The sequence below is a fragment of the Manis pentadactyla genome, chromosome 6 (assembly GCF_030020395.1).
Source record: "Manis pentadactyla isolate mManPen7 chromosome 6, mManPen7.hap1, whole genome shotgun sequence".
NCBI classification, from domain to species: domain Eukaryota; kingdom Metazoa; phylum Chordata; class Mammalia; order Pholidota; family Manidae; genus Manis; species Manis pentadactyla.
The window spans coordinates 19,624,429-19,641,668 of NC_080024.1; the positions used below are offsets into that span (position 1 = coordinate 19,624,429).

The 17,240-nt window shown below is 40.0% G+C and overlaps 1 protein-coding gene across 2 annotated transcripts in view; it reads right to left on the reverse strand.

Annotated features, from left to right (window-relative positions):
* The window catches only part of XRCC5 (X-ray repair cross complementing 5), an 85,337-nt gene that overhangs the window by 1,726 nt on the left and 66,371 nt on the right, over positions 1 to 17,240 (reverse strand). For both annotated transcript variants that reach the window (XM_036916161.2, XM_036916170.2), the window contains 3 exons: positions 11,498 to 11,607; positions 9,786 to 9,882; positions 7,945 to 8,012 (listed from right to left, as the gene is read on the reverse strand). In XM_036916161.2, coding sequence (XP_036772056.2) covers positions 7,945 to 8,012; positions 9,786 to 9,882; positions 11,498 to 11,607 — 275 coding nt within the window. The remainder of the gene's footprint in view (positions 1 to 7,944; positions 8,013 to 9,785; positions 9,883 to 11,497; positions 11,608 to 17,240) is intronic.

The window sequence follows — 17,240 nt, forward strand, 5'->3', positions numbered from 1 at the left end:
CATACATCTGAAATCAATATAATATAGTAGTATATCAACTATATTTCAATAAAAAAAAGAAAAATCATTTAAGAACAGTAAAGTGGAAGAGGAAACTTCTAGCAAAGGCTTCAGCATCAGTGTGCTAGACCTGGAGCTTCTAAAAAGCAGATACATAGAAAAGCAAAGGCCCTGAATAGAAGACAATAAGGCTCTAGGAATGAAACTCAAATTTTTAAAGAGTAGTGAGTGCCTTTGAAAATTATTCGAATACCCCTGCTCCCAATCTTGTCCCGCTAAGAGAGAGCAGTCCAGACCTCCTCCAAGGCATACGGTACCTGCATCTAAGAGCTAGGTTTTATCAACCACTTAGCTGTCCTAACAGCACAAGGCGATCTTTTGGTATCCTAAGTACTTAAAATGGCAGCAGGGCCAAGCCTGCAGGAGTGTTTTTAAGAGAGGTGGGAGTGGGGCAGCACTCCCTGGGTCAGTGTGCATGGGGCAAGTGTGAGCTAAGTGACGGTGACTTTCATTCCTCCCTCTCCTGCTCGTTATCATTAACTCCCACATGATTTTCCCTACATCAGGAATATATAGCAAGGGATAACACTTACCCAAATGGGGTGGGGAGAATAAAAGTAGAGCTGTGTTTTGCCATAAACCTCTGTGGCACCATAAGCAACCGGCACTTTCCAAACACAAACTGCCTGGGCTCTGTGGCTCTGTAGTCTACTACACCTTTTATCACCCCTTAGCAGCCTGCTACATGGCAGGTACTTACTGATGAAGCTAGAAAATCCCTCATGTTTTTTGGCAGACAGACTCTAGCAGCTCCAAACCCCATTCCCTCCTCACCTGCAAAGGCCCTTTCACACTCCAAGTACAGGATAGATTAGGAAAGGACTACCTGCACAGCATGACCATGGTACTTAAAGTTAAACACAACTGGCACACCCCTGAGATGAGGCCAAGTTCCTGGGAACAGAGGAGTGGCAGCAAACAAACTCATTTCGGCAAGTGCTAAACTCTGCAACTGCTTTTCCTGATAGATCTGCCTCATGTCCTGGGTAAGCATATTACGGCTAAAATCTGGGCTGCTGTCCATTATGCTTCCCAAAGCCCAGGGTAAAGCTGACCTTTTACATATATCACTCATCATCATCAGAGGTTTTAGATGCAAGTAATTTCCAGGCTGTGCTGTGTGACAAGGAAGCTAGAGACAGAGCAGAGAATTCAGTGATTGGCCTGCTTTCCTGATAGAAGCCACTGGTGCTCTGAGCACAGAATAGAGGAGGAGTCAGCTCACATCTCTTCTTGTCCTCTTCCTTCTGTGATATGCTGAAAAAGTAAAGGATAAATAGAAAGGACACCTATATGACATACCCCTCCTTCCTCAAGCCACCATCATTTACTTGGGGTTACCAAGAAAGAGCCTCCTGCCTTGCCAATAGGTTTCAGCCCTGAATAAGTTCACTATGGATTCAACAAGACCAAAGAAACAACAGTAGAACGTTCTTGGGGTGAAAGGGTTTATACACAACTTTATTCCCACGGTGGATGGTCAGTCCGTCACTGGAATCCCGTCCACTCAGAGCGAGTCGGCATGCTGCAAGCCGGTCTCTGCCTCGGGCCTCTCTGCCCCCACAGCAATTTCAGTCTCTGTCCTTGGCGCTTCCACCACTCCAGCCTCTGCTCTCCTGCAGCCTCGCAGCTGTGCCACCATGTAGCCCAGAGCACTGGGCAGAGTTCTTTATATAGAATCAATAACGACCTATTGCCCACAAGTGTGTAGTGAGCTAGCCAACCAGGGCCAGGTGAGAATCCTGGCCACAGGAGCCTTCACTTTATCCACACCTCCTTACTTGGAGATCTTTATGAAATGAATAAACTACCACTTTCCAAGTGCACTGAAATACAATCCTGGCCACAAGCAGAGAAATGGAGTCAATAACCTCTGTATAGAAACTTGCAGCCAAATTCTTCCATAAGACTAAAAAACTAACAAGCTTGTGCCCGGACCCTTATCAGTCCCCAGACTAAAAACACACAGTTCCCATCAGGTGAATCCAAGGAAGCATCCATGATGCAGATGTATAAAAGAATCAGGAAGAACCAAGGTTTGTTCACAGGTATTTTGTCTAAAATGACACACATCTGGGTTTAATACCACTCATAGCTTAGTTAACACTATGAAGGTGATACAGCAGAGAAAAGCCTGCAGCCTAGTGTGGGAGAACAGAACCATGACCTTAGCTCTGTCAGTTCCTCAGTAACCTGGACAAGCTGCTGGACTTTTCTATAGCTAATTTACCTCAAAAATCAAATGGGATGACTACTACTTACCCTGCTATCTCATAGGCTTGTAGTGAGTCTCAGAGTAAATAAAGTAAGCAAAAATGCTCTGTGGTAATACAGGTTTTATATTCCAGTCCCAGCAATATATATGATATATATCCACCAAATGTATATACAAGAATATCCATTGCATTTTTAATCACAACTATCAAAGTTTGGAAGCAATCAAATGCCCATCATCAGGAGAATAGCTGAATCATTGCAGTATAACCATAAAGTGGAATACTACATAGCTATAATAATAAGGAATGAACTACTCTAACATCATGAATGAATCACAAAAGGTATGATTCTAACTATATAAAGGTTAAGAACAGGCAAAGCTACTCTCAAGTGAAAGATGTCAGAATAGTGGTTACCTAAAGGGACAGGGGGTTTCTGAATGGGAAGGTGGGGGGAAAATGGAAGTTCCTAAGGCCAGGATCCTCACCTGGCCCTAAGCTACTCAATGATGTCACTGGCCTACTGCTAGGCTAATACTTCCACACCCTAGGCAATAAGCTATTATTGACTGAGTCACTACATAAAGAGCTCTGCCAACGCTCTGGGAGGAGGCCGAGAGGAAGGAGGATTACAGACCTGCAGACTGCTGGATGCAGATGTAATTCTAGTGCTCAACCTATCACGGGGAGAACAAGCTGGCTCATAAACCCTTTACCTCAGGAATGTTCCATTGTCATTCCTCAGTCTCACTGAATCCATAGCGAACTGGCCTGGGGCTGAAACCCATTGGCAAGACAGAAGGGAAGCAGGAAGCCTGCTGGGGTGATGCAAACATTCTATATAAATATGGGTGGTGGGTACCCAGATATATGAATATGTAAGAATTCATTAAGCTGCACATTAATGATTTGTGGATTTACTGTCTGCATGTTCCACTTGAATAAAAATTTAAAAATTTTATCTTGAAAGTATCACGCTCTAAACAAACATAAGGTAACACTGCGATATTTTGCTTATTGTTTTTCTTGTACTGGCATAAAGAACAACTACACCAGAGATTTAAGGCAGAAAAGGAAAGTGGAAAAGAGCAAAGGAAAATATCATGGGGTCCAACAGGGGCCAGCAGTTAGAGAAAACCATTCTCAAGAAATAATTATCTTAAATTTACTGTATAATCTTTCACAAGGCTTTGGAGACCCGTTACAGGCACACAGAACAGTGGGTATACTCTTAGGAGAGGGAACGTGAGCATCTTTTCTCTATGAGGATATGGTTGGTGGCATTCTAAGGTGGAGGCATGGAGAGGAGGCGCCACGGCATGGTGGAAAGATGACTACAGGAGCCCAGGGGTGTGGATTCTAGTCGATTCTGCTAGCCACAAACTTGCTGTGAGACACTGAGCAAGTCAACTTCACCTTTCCAGACTGTGTCTGTAAAATGACCACATCACTAAGCTCTGAGCATCTACGATGCTAAGGTGGGAATCAGTAAATGTCAACAATAGAGAAGGCTAGATAAGGGCAGCTACAAGGAAAACAGTTGCAAAGAAGATGATTTTTTTTTTTCCATAGAGCTTGTATCAAATAACTATTTAGACATAACTCAGCCTCTCAGAATCCTATGAGAAACAATACTCCAAAGTCATGTGGATAAATCCTGTCCCCTCTGTGCTCTTAATATGGAGTAAAAAGAATGGAGGACTGGGGTCAGTTCTAGAACAGGAGTTTGGGCACAAGACTTACTACAAGATCTCAGACACCTCTCTTCACTTTTCAGGGCCCTACATTTCTTTACCTATAAAATAAGGAGTTTGAACTAGATCAGTATGTGCTCATGTTCTGTTCTTTGAGGTCCCAAGGGTTCCTCCATCTCCCCTGTGCACGGTTAATCTCCATCTGACACTCCTACTGCCCATCAACCGAGGGGTGTCACCTTTCTATTTTATTTATTAGGCTCCCCTGAAAGCTTTCAGTCTGAAAAATAAAAACTTAGGTAGGAGATCACCAGAATTATTTCTAACTGAGTAAAACTCTATACAATTTAAGCTGATCTCCTCTGTCTTATTAGTTAAGAAGCTGGCTTGTTTAAATTCTTCTGAACAGTATCATTATCAACACTTTGGGCCAGATAATTCTTTGTTGTGGGGCTGTCCTTGGACCACAGGATACTGCCTAACTTCCCTGGCCTCTCCCCACTGTGGGTCAATAGCAGGCCCCTTGTAACCAGTGAAGGTTCCTAACAATGCCAAATGTCTCCTGGGGAGCAAAATCACTCCTGGTTAAGGACCACTGTTCTAACCCTAACACAGGTTAGCAAGAAGCAGCTCTAGAGAAAAAAAGAGGGGCAAAAGGACTGGATCCTTCCTGATAAAGAAGATACACTTCAAATGAAGAATCAGCCTATCTGCCTATCTTGAACTTTCTGTAAGTCCAGGTCTTGCTGACTGTGGCCTGGGGCAAAGACTTCTGGAGGCTCCTGGAATATGCCAGGATAGCCATGCCACCTACCTACCAGAGAACCATGCCTCAAGAATGAACTGATGGGGGAAGGGCCCGCAAGAGCTACACAAAGACTATTCCAAACATCGAATATTAACGTCATGCCCAATAGTAACAACTGGAAACAGAAAATGTGAAGTGAAAGAATTGACAGGTTATAATGACAATAAAAGTGAATGTAAAGGAGGGGAAATATTTATGTCTAGACTTCACAATGAAATAAAGAGTAAATTTAAAAAAAAGTGGCTATCTAAACTTACGTCATGGTAGAACTTTCTATTTCTACAGCAGGGTTGACTTACCTATATTTCTCAAAGAACCATAAAATCCACACATTTCTAGAATACACAGGAGGGAAATGGCTCTCCTTAAGATGGGCAAGTGTAGAGTTATGGTTTAATTCTCATTTAAAACGGGCATTCCTGGCTAATTATTTCCTTGCAAGTCACCAACATTAAATAGGAATAATTTGACAGCTTGCCAACTTTAAATAATTTATGGTAAATATCTTCAAAGAACTTAAATAGACTGTGAGAACTGCAGTTCATCTCTGATTATAGTCGTTTCCTTAATTGATTATTTGGGAAGTGACTAATCTTAACACTGGCTTTGGAAGCAATGTAAATGAATATTTCTATGCATGGTCAAAGTGATTACACTTTCCTAAGTTGGCTAAGAGAAATAGCTGAAGCATGTTTCCCCTATTAAAACCAACAGGCACTAGAATCTCACTCAGTAATTCTCCCCATTATCATCTGTTTGTGCATGTGCACTCTCCTTTCTACACTTTGCTCCAAAAATCAACAGGTGCCATTTAAAAACCTTTTTAATACAAAAGATTAAGTTTTCACTCTGAAAAACAAAATGAAGGGTTCATGTGATACTGGAAAAGATATGGTGGCATGTGGATGCTGATGCTGAACTGCAGTAACAGGCTTGGCTCTACCATGTTTACTGTTTTCTCCCTATTCAAAGATGGTGATGTTTTCAGAGATGTCTTAAACAACAACCAACTGAAATAAGTTCTGCTGATATTAGAATCGTCTATGGACATCACCCACACCTAACATTAACTGAAATTCCTCTCTGCAGCCTTTTTATCAGACATTAAAATTCCTGATGGTTAGGTTCTTTGCCCTTAAATTCCAAAGATGGTATCACACTTGCAATAGAGAACAAGCCTCAGACAATTTGCAAGAAGCACATCACCCCTTCTTAGAGTTCTTTCCTTTCTAATATTCTAGGTTCACTTAGCTGTCACACCTTCGGTTAAGATGCACTGCTGAGAAGAAGAACCACTTTTATCAGATCAGTGTGTGCCTCTTCCTCCAAAAACAGTAGTATGTACTCAACTCTCACCTAAATAATAGATATTTTTAATGTAATGATTAAAATTAATTACTTATTTTACTTGTTTAAGAAAAACTGATTGATATGCTTTCAACCTATGTGATGGTTAATTTCATGTGTCAACTTGGCTAGGCTATGGTGTCCAGTTGTTATGTCAAATACTAGACGTTGCTCTGATGGCATTTTGCAGGCGTGACATTTACAGTCAGCTGACTAGATTACCCACAATAATGTTGGTAGGCCTCATCCAATCAGCTGAAGGATTTCTGCCCCAAGACTGTAACACAGAAATCCTGCCTGAGATTCCAGCTTGTTGGCCTGCCTATGATTTTAGATTTGCCAAGTCCCCACAACTGTGTGAGCCAGTTCCTTAAAATAAACCAATCCCCCCTAAACCCCATGTGTGTATGCATTCTGATTCTCTCCCTCCTTCTCTCTCTATTGGTTCAGTCTTTCTGGAGAGCCCTGAATGATACATGGCAGTTTAAGGGGGAAATACAACCATGCCATTGTAAAAGTAACAAATAGAAATAAAACCAAGCATTTCAACAATATAATCTTGAGTACCGACATACTCACAGTATTGACTGCGGCAAAAGAGGGCACAGACACTGTGGCACCCCTTCTAAGATGATCATCAGCATCTCAAGAGTATGCTTCTAAAATTCCAGGACCCTACTTCCTGAAAGCAGGGACCATACCTATTCTTTAACAAAATGCCTTTGCTAGGCAAAGTGCTTAATAAAAATTCTTGTATATTCTGACTAATTCTCTTCCAAACAATGCTATGGTTTCTGCCAAATGCCTTCAATGAGTTGAAAACTCAAGGCATTTTTAAAATTTGGCCTGAATTTAGCCATAAGATAACTTTGCAGCCTTGTTCCTGCCATTCCCCTAGCCAGTCCCAGACCAAGCTCTTCCTTAGCATGTTTAGTTTTTTTTGAGTCTCCATTGCTACCTTGTAACTGATCGCCTGAATTCCTGGAAGGCGAGGTGCATCTTCCCACCCAGCAGAGGCGCAGCACGCAACTGCCAGCCGCCGTGCCAGGAGGTGTGCTTGCAGCATGGGATCGAGCAGCCACTGTGACTGAAGCTGAATGTAATCATGTACTTTCAAGCTACTCAATCAACTTCATTAAAATTTCATCATAAACTTGGGGAATAATGAAAGATTACTGAGCTAAATAGCCACACGTATTTGACCCATGGCTGAAGCAGAGTCAATACTTGTACACCAAACAGGAAGACGTTGGTCTAACTATGTGTCAATATAACACTCATGGGGTCTGTGTAGATGAGGTCTTGACTAGGTGTCCTTACTCTGGAATACTGTTGTTTCTCTACTTCACTGCACATTAAAATCACCCGAGAGGCTTTAAAAACTCGAAACCAATCCTAGGTCCCATCTCACTCAGGGAATCTCTGGGGCTAGGGCCTTGTTATCAGTATTTTTTTAAAAATTGCTCCCAAGTGACTTAATACATGGCCAGGGTGAGAATCACTGGACTACATGAATTTCATAGCCTTTACCAGGGTCCAGGCTAGGTCTGGAGTGCACCATGGACTTCAGTGCCTCTAGAACTAATGAAGCTGCGATTACAGGTGGGTTCTAGAAACATTACCATAGCTTATGGAAACCTGAGATTATAATTTCTCCCATGCTGCTGCTGTGGTTGAGCCATCTCCCTACTGGCCAAATAATGAATGGGCATGCTAGTTTAGTTACCCTTAAAATTTAACTTCATCAGGAAGATGGGCATCAAGAAAATAACATCCATTGCAGTAATTCATCTAAGAATAGGGAGTTACTCCTCAATACCTTTTCAGCTTCCTCAGCAGTGACGGAGCTTCCAGAGGCTTCATCTTTGGTGATAAGAGTAATTCCATCTAAAAAGTAATTCACAGAGTGAAATCCAAGCACAAAGAATCAGTCTCAATCCTAACTTCATTTGTACCCACCTCCCCTTCCTATCTCTGTACCAGAGATTTTTTTAAAACTATAGAAATAGTCTTCTCTATAAGAAATATGAAACTATAAAGATATTTAATTCACATTGTTCCATCTTACATTATCCTTTCTCCTATTTTTCCTTATGTAAAAATAAGGCCACATCTCAAATGCTACCAGCCACATGAAACCTTGCTTGACTGCATCTCTCTGTTACAATTCTCAGATCACTCTGTTTATCCCTTTGAAATGGCTCTCATCCTATCTTATCTTGTGTACCTACTTTCTCTCTCCTAGAGGACTATACTTTTCTTTAGGGCAGGGACTAGGTTTTTTTTTTTTTTTTTAACCTTTATACTCCCTCAACATAGTAATAGCAGAAGCTCAGTAAATAAATAGTCATTGAGTGACTATGTATTTTGGCCAATAAGCATCAGGTACCCTATATGGGCATCTGCGCACTTGGACTTCTAGTAGTGTCATGGCTATTGACGGAATGGCAAGAGGCCTAAGGTTGGAGGAAACATGCTTTTACGATGGCCATGACTATCATTTAGCACAGTACACCAATTTTAGCTCAGTGACAGCACATCAAGGATAGAAAATCTACCCTTTAGTATTCTTCCTAAGATTTTCTTCTGCCTCAAATGGCTGATACATAATATACTTTCAAAAAAGCACATCCATTTGTACCTAGAAATGGCACAGGTCATGTGTATTCTCTCAGTAGTATATAAGCTCTCAGAAAATATGTATCTTGTGTATGTTCTGTAAGTTTCTTTTCAGCAAACAATATGCTCGAGGCAATCAATAAATACTAAAACCAACCTCTTTCATCTACTAGGTTGGCAGTAAGCAGAGACACACAAGTGATTTGAGTAAGCCCCACTCACCAACCTATTCTAATTACTTTTGCTCCCCAGTGTAGAAGCTAAAGGGTTGAAAAATTAACTGTCAGGGAAATGGTTGCCTGTGATGAAAAGCTGTCTTTTGGAAGCTGGATAGATAGGTATGTAACTAACTCCTTTATGCAGAAATTGCACAGAAAGAGGTTGAAACTAATTGTGGGGCTCTACTTCAAGTGAAGAGTTTCATACTTTTCAATCATTGTTTTTATGATATGTATTTTAAACAGATAATATTTTATATTTGGGTTCTGAAAGAAGATCAAGTTGTAAAAACATGGGCAAAGGGCATGGAGGAAATCAAACACCAACACTAAAGCTGGAACAGTGTATGCTGCTTGCTTTCTAGGTTGTATTTGCATCAGTCACTTTAAATCAGTGAGGACCTGAGTGGCTTTGGTGAAGACTGGTCTGCTGATAGGAAGAGTTTAAGAACACGGCAATGAAAGGTAGCAGGAGGGCAAAGTATGGGCGAGGTCAATGAAATCACTGTGGATCCAGCAGGCCTGAGAAGGGCTAAGAATACGAGAAAAGGGGCATTGTCTGTGCACATGGCTTCCTTCAACAAATAGAAAGGCACAATCTTGGAAATAGGTCACGCTGCACAAGAAGTCTAAGGTGGGATATGTTTACTTACTATTCATTCTTTGTATTTATGCTTTTTAAGCAAGATTTTTAGTTCACTGAATCCTGAGCATCTTCTAAATCCACATGGAAAGCCCTCAGGTCACCACGTGTCACATAACAAAATTTACATTTAGAAAAAACAGCATAAATATTTGGAGAAAATGACAAATGACATCTTACCTTGAACGACAATTTCCCAGAAGTGATTTAATTGTTTAATTTCCACTTTCTCTCGAAGGGTTTTCAGGAAATCATTAAAGCGCTGCTCTTCCGAAAACTGTGGTGGCATGTGGGGGCAGAGGACGCGGCAAGTCAGAGAAATACAGAGACGATTCACCGCCCCCAGACCAAAGGCCTGTGTGAGCTGAATCCACCATATTAATAAAGAACACATAGTATGTTCTTGTTTGGTAAATGAGAAACTGGCATTTCAAATCTCAGCTTTGTTTCCTGCAAACTAGAAATCCTTTCATCTGTGAAAGGTACACAACTTCTCAGAGCCATACAGTATTTTTGGTGGTCCAGGACTTTGTTTTCTAACCTTTAATATAGACAAATTCAAACAAAAATAGAGTAATTCAGTGAATGCTCATGGACCCATCACTCAGCTTCAACAATTATCAGCTCAGCCAGTCTTGTTTCTATGCCCTACCTTCTCCCAAAACACTCAGAGGATTTTGAGCAAATGTCAATCATATTATTTTACTTATTAAATACTTCAGTATACAGTATTTAAAATATAGAAACTTTTTAAAAAATACAAAAAAGTTCTTTAATAGGAGCAAATAACCAGTCAGTATTCACATTTTTCCAATTATAAAATGCTTTATTTTTTACATTTATAAAGAGTCTCTACATTAAGATTGATGGGTATGTCTTAAATCTCTTTTGATCCTCCTCCATCTCTCTCTGTTTTTTTAAAGAAATCTAGTGACCTGGTACTTTCAAGGACATGTGGTGGCACTAGTGCACAGAAGTATTATCAGACACTCCATCTAGCCGGAGGCAGTGCTAAAAAAGCAATACATTTCACTACTTTTTTCCATCTTATCAAATCTTTCTCCACCTGACTGAATCATCCTTAGTCTTACACTAACTGCCAAAACTTTGTCTTTTGTCTCTAGGGCATTTGGATCACCTATTCTCAATCTTTTATTCCATTCTAATTTTAACATTTTCTCACTTTCTTATCATTCTTTATAAGTACCTAAACAATTCAAGGATTTGTTCACTCATTCAGCAAATATTTACTAAGCACCCCATAACTAACATACACTACAACTGTGCCTACTTAAAATATCCTTTCTAATTTAAGCTTGCTCACCCTTGCCTACAGTTTATGTATAAAGGCCTAGAAATAATTTGGAAGATTTTTAGAAGTGTTTTCTAAAATTCCTAATAAAAAAAACCCCAAAAAACCCACACAAAAGGTGGGGGGTAGTGGTACTGAGTAATTAATTTTTAGTGTCCTTTTGTGCCCTGGCATTCAGATCCCTACTCCTGTTCTCAAAAAAATCCTTCTCAAAATAATTACACCAGTATATATTTCCATCCATTTCCTTAAAATAGTACATCTTTACAATAATGACTGGGCCACCAAAGGTTACAGATTTCCCTGGTTCCCTAAATAGGAATCACATAGCCGGGACTAGAATGTAACAAAAGGCTAACTCCCAAGGGTAAAATGCACCCATCTTCATTCCCCGTCCCCCCACCCCCGCCCCCGGAGAAATGACACTGATAGTAAAAGAGTCAGTCATTTCTACTTCTCCTGGCATGTCACTGCTATTCACAGTGAGGATGATTATTTCCAAAGCCCAGGCTTACTTGTGGGCTGCTGTATACCTCTTCCCTGTGGTGATGGCCCACTGGTTAGGAAGAGGAGACATTACCTGAATGGCTTCTTCCCGGAAGGCTCTGATGCAGTCCATGCTCTTCATAAAATACAGTGTTTCGTTAGTATCCAAAAACTGTTCTATGTGATTTATTAGCTGCTGACTCGCTAGAATGCAAGAGACAGTAAGTTTATTTTCCTCAATTTGAGTGATGCTTGTTAGAGAAAGTGTAGCTCTTCTATATGTCTATAAGTGTCATGATTGAAGAGCCTTTAAGGCCAGTATGCAGAAAAGCCACTCTTCCTTTAGGAAGGTGGATGGAAAAGGGAGATGACATGCAAAATGCTGATTCCAAAAGTCTATCTTTGAAAAATTTGGGTAATACTTAGTGATATTTGTCAAGAAACAAAATTTAATTTCTAAAATGCTTGGAGTTACAGCTAAATGCTCCTTTTGGGATTTCAAACAGTAAGGGTTTTTTGGTTTTCTTTTGGGGGGGTAATTGTTGTTGCTTTTTATTTTGCCCTCAGAATTTTGGGGCCATTTGGGTAATTCAAAACTGCCTTTCCTGATGAAGTCATAGGAAATAGTTCCTCTAATCCCTCCCCTAATTCCATTCAGGATAAATGTCCAACAGTGCCAGACAGTGAAACGTAGTAAGGCAGGGACAGCCTTCTTCTACCAACCCAGGTCAAATTAGGAAAGACCAGCCTTCATCTTAATTTAATAACAGCCCTTTAGAATGAGAAATCATTGCTACACATCTTTTGCCCTTAGCTGAACCACATACTCTCTATATGGCTCAGCACTCTACAAACTATGAACAGAACACTTAATAAACAGTAACTGTCAGCAAGCAAAGTCATAAATGTTACAGAAAGAGGAAATAACAGGAATAATGTTACTGTTTCCAAGATGGGCTGCAACCTGAGGCTGCCTCACAAACAAATAATTTTTCAGTATGAACAAAAAGCAGAGGAAAATGGAAACAAAGTCATCTGAGGATGTAAGTTGCTGAGCAGGTCAAAACTGACCCTTACCATCTTTGCAGAAGAACACACCAAGGAAATGTGCACATCCATGGAGTAAAGGCTCACTCTCAACATGCCCCCTGAAATCACTCACTAAGTGGCTGTTTGGCAACTTACGCCAAATGGTCAAGATATGCTAAGACTTCAAGATGCCATTCTCATGGCCTCCTCTGAGCATTCTAATAGAGATAAATGTGTGTGCACACACTGATGAAAACTACTTTTAAAGCTTAAGGCCATGAACTGTATCACAGTGCCCTGTGCATGGCTCGATGCTTTATGGAAGACATCAAACTCAGTGCCATCAACTTATTTCCTAAGGATCTTGCAGCAAGTGGAAAGGATTAAAAAACTGAATGAAATATTTTCTAATATTATAATTTTGCAGAAAGATAAAAATATTCCCAGTAACCATTTCATCTCTTCTACTAACCAAGAGATTATGATCTCTAGTATAATAAAGTACTTAACAAACTTGAGGGATTAAAGAAACACTTTCCTGCAATTTCAGAAATCTTTACCAATGTATCCTGCAGCAGAGAATTAATATTCACCAATAATTCAAAGGAGGAAAAGAATGTTCAGATGGGTCTTTTTAAACAAGGTAAATAATATAACCCTGATTAGCAGGCAGAGCAGAAAACCCACAAGAAGCTCCAAGCAATGGATACTATCTCCTTTTTTCAGCTTGGAAAGAAATGTTTAGTATTTCCTGTACCACTTTCAGAAGGCTGTTTTCTCAGATAGTTTGATACAAAATTTGCTCAGAGTTATATATCTGGGTACAAATAAGAGCCTTTACAGGCAGTAATTCCAAGACTCCAGGTTTCTCAGTTCTTTTGAAATGAGAATAAGGAATCTTAGCAAGCTTAATGTAAATGTTTCTTTTTGCTTGATTTAATGCTAATTTAAATTAATTTAACCTAGTATATATTTATTGTGTAGCTATGACTTGTAAGACACTATACTGTGCTCTGTGGAAGACACAATTAAGTTGAACATCCTTGCCTTTGAGGAGTTTACAGTCTAACAGGGAGCATATATGTATACAAAAATAATAATAGGAAGTAACTGTGAAGAAGACTATGAGTGGTATGGAAATATTTCAATTGATCTGAAATTTAAATCTTTGGTAATCATAAGAAAGTTTCATGAATTAACATGGCTTTTTAGCTGGGCAATGAAAAACATAATTTGGCCAAAGAGCAGAAAACAGAATGAGCAAAAGCATGGAGGAACAGAGATGGGAAAGGATAGGGTTATGTTTGAAGAAAAGCAAATGTACACCAAGTCCATGGACAGGAGTAGGGCAAGAAAAAGGAGTAAAAATCAGACAAGAGAAGGTCAGAAGGGAGTTCCACGAAGAAAGACCAGTATGTGTGAGGGTTCTGAGGCGAGACAGAGCTTGGCTCCTTTAGCCAGTCTGGGCAAAAAGGGTTCAAGAACAATCTTTTAAGGAACTACAACATTTAGAGGTTGGACAGAAGAGGGGGAGCAGACAAAGGAGGCTAAGAGGGAATGGTAAGGGAAACAGGAAAAAGCCCAGGAGGCTGTGGTATCTCAGGGACAAAGAGAAGAGGTTATTTAAAGAGGAGACATGTGTACTGTGTCTGAACTATTACAAAAAGACTGCACGGAAAAACATATGAAGAGCAGAAAGAATTAAGGACTGAAACTTAGGGAGTCCTTAGACCTGGGAGCCCATGCATCAACTAAATAAGTACTGAATTGCTTTGCAAAACACACAGCTTCCTGACTCATTTTACGTTGACATATGACACACACATGTGCACACACAGTTGCCATCTTAGAGAATAATATTCCAGAGACTGAATCAAAGCAAAAGGAAAAGCCCACAGTACATAAGCAGTAATGATATGGGAAAGAAGGGACACGAAAAAGAAGTAGGAGTCTCATTTAACAACAAGTCTTTATGTATTTGTGGGTCTATTTAGATCTAGTTTTCTTATTTACATATAAGAATCTTCTGTGTTTACCAGGGACACAGGTAGATAAACATATTCAAACTTCCAATAAATTCAATGAATACCAAGAACCAGACTTTGCCCCTCTAGGAATAATCAGTTACATGGCCTGTGCATCTGGCCCGTGATCTGAAATCTGTCCCTCCGTCTAGACTATTTTGTGGTTCACCACCATGAACCTTTGAACACTAGCAAATAGCTGTGATAGATGATGCTTTAATACACTGAGTATCAGAACGGGTTGAGGACAAGAGACATCCCTGTGATTTTTAATAACAGTGAAATATAAAAGTGACTGACAAAAATAATATTCTACTTTGGCTAGATTATGCTTTTGACTTCCCCTACCTCCCTGACCCACACACTGGAAATGCTCATTATCAGGGTGCTCTTCTCTGCTTCCACATCAATAACAGGACTATGGAATGGCCTGTCAGTCTTCAGACTCAGTAAATCATAGCCCCAGTTATAATTCACCAAAATGCTTCTCAGAATTAGTCAGAGACTCAATAATACTCATTAATAGCTAAGATAAAAAATGACCATTGGAAGGGCCATCTATCTTAGGATACTAAGTCAGGCAAGGGCCGTCATTTGTCTCAAGGAGTCTCAAAATCAAAATGTCTGTTCTGGATTTTGAGGATTTAAATATGAACATTATATATTAACCCATCATCTTATATAAGGACTGTTCATAACAAAAAATTAGTTTCAATACAATTTAAGTGTTATATTAAAAATACAATCCATATTCAGAAGTATTAATGTAAGAGGAAAATGGCAGAGTTTTCTTGTTTAATCTGAAAAGTATTTTCTCCCTCCCTAGAGAAAATATTCAACACCATCCAAAGTCCTCTAAAATGAATCACCTCCCTTCTTAATGTACAGTCACTAGGGCCCAAAACACCCAACCCAAGGCCATGTGCTTGTCAGTCTCTGACTTTATATTTACTTACTACCTCTGTTCTCTGCAAAGGTGTTTCCAACAAAGTAAAAAGAAGTCATTTATTGTGGTGATTCTGCCCTCCATCAGATGGAGCCAAAAAAGCAGTAGGTTCACTCATCTGTCACACATTATATACACAGGATGGTAAGACCATCTCAAATGACTTTGCTGAACCCAGGCATCATTCAAGATGTTTCCCAATTTAATCCTTCTCACTATCTCAACACCTCATGTGAATTTTACTTATTTAACAGGTGCACATTTTGCAGATGGCAGCAGTTAAATCATCAAAAAATTTTAAGAACAGATTTACATAGTCAACAACAGAGGCATCTTTATAAAACAAAATTAAAAAGTGACAATAAAATCAAGCACCTAAATAAGTATATGGTCAGGTCAGTCATTGAAAGAATAAAAGAATGTCTATCAAAATAAAACCCTAAACAAGAAACTTACAAGAAACATTTTGCCTGATAAAAAAATGAGTGTTTTAATATAGGCAACTAAAACAGAAAAGGAGGTCATAAAGAGCCTTCCTTATGTCTCTTTACTGGAAGGCATAATTGGTCATTGTGGGTAGACGCTGTGAATATATCAGGGTCCAACCAGAAGAACAGAAATCACTCTGAATATTCAACACAGGAAATTTAATGCAGGGATTGTTACACAGGTGATGAAGAGCTGTAAAGTCCACTAAGAATGGTCCTGAAACCCACAGATTAGGAACAGTAGGAAGCCCTTTGCACCCCTTGGCAGTGTGGGAAAACGAAGAGAGAACAGGAGTGTTAACTAGAGCTCAGGGGCCTGTCCAAGGGGAGCCACAGCCATGGAAGACTGGAGATGGTGCCCAACACACACAGGGAGAAAGAAATGCCCTGGCTTCACACACCCTTCACCTCCCATTGGCTGTACCCAGGTCAGAAGCCAGTAGACCTGGGAGCCTGGGAAATGCAACCTGTGGCGGCTAGCTCTGCTCCACCCTCCCCCAGATCTGGGGCACATGGGGCAAGCGGGAGGAGGGGATCTAAGGGCCACCTGGCCCAGTGTGTTGATATGAACCCACAGAGACAGATGCCCTATTTTATGCCCTGGATATGTCCAGGAGGTGGAAATTAACAAGGTATTATTTCATTTAAATAATAAGGGAAGATAAAATGTGTAGGTTTTTTTCTTTCCTTCTCCCTAGTGAAGTAGACTACAAAATTCAATTAAAAGTTATTGAAAAGGTTCACAAGGATATTTAAAACATTTCCCAGCCACTTTACTTTTTTTTAGTTGTACTTCTGTAAAAACAAATATGATTTTCATTTCTATTTGACACATCTTTAGAGCTACATACATTTCTCCTCTCTTCAGGTTTAACACGGTGACACACAGCAAACAGCTGCCGCGTGACTGTGTGGACCCTGACGATAAACTGGAGAACAAGCCCTTCCTGTGCGTGTCCTTTCAGAAGTCAAATATACTTCTGAAAATTTAAGTATAAAAAGAAGGCATCTAAATATTTTTCTTCTAAATGAATATGCTGACTTACTTCTTAAATATCCTGTTTCTACTTCCAAAAGAGTTCAGATCTAGGATCCTGGGCAGTTTGCCCTGAGGGTTTGTGCGCCGTGGTCTGGTACTTCTGCTTTTGGTTTTGCAGTCTCTAATGAAATATTCTTACTGGGGAAAAAGAAATCACTGGGTCGTATAAGCTTTACAAACCTGAAAAGGACATTCGCACGTGGTCTTGACTTTAAGCAGCTGGACTGTGAAGTGGACACAGTTCTGTCCTGGTCTTTGCCTCTTCCCTGTCCTTCCCCTGCTCAGAAATTGTTCTACTAGACTCTTTGCCC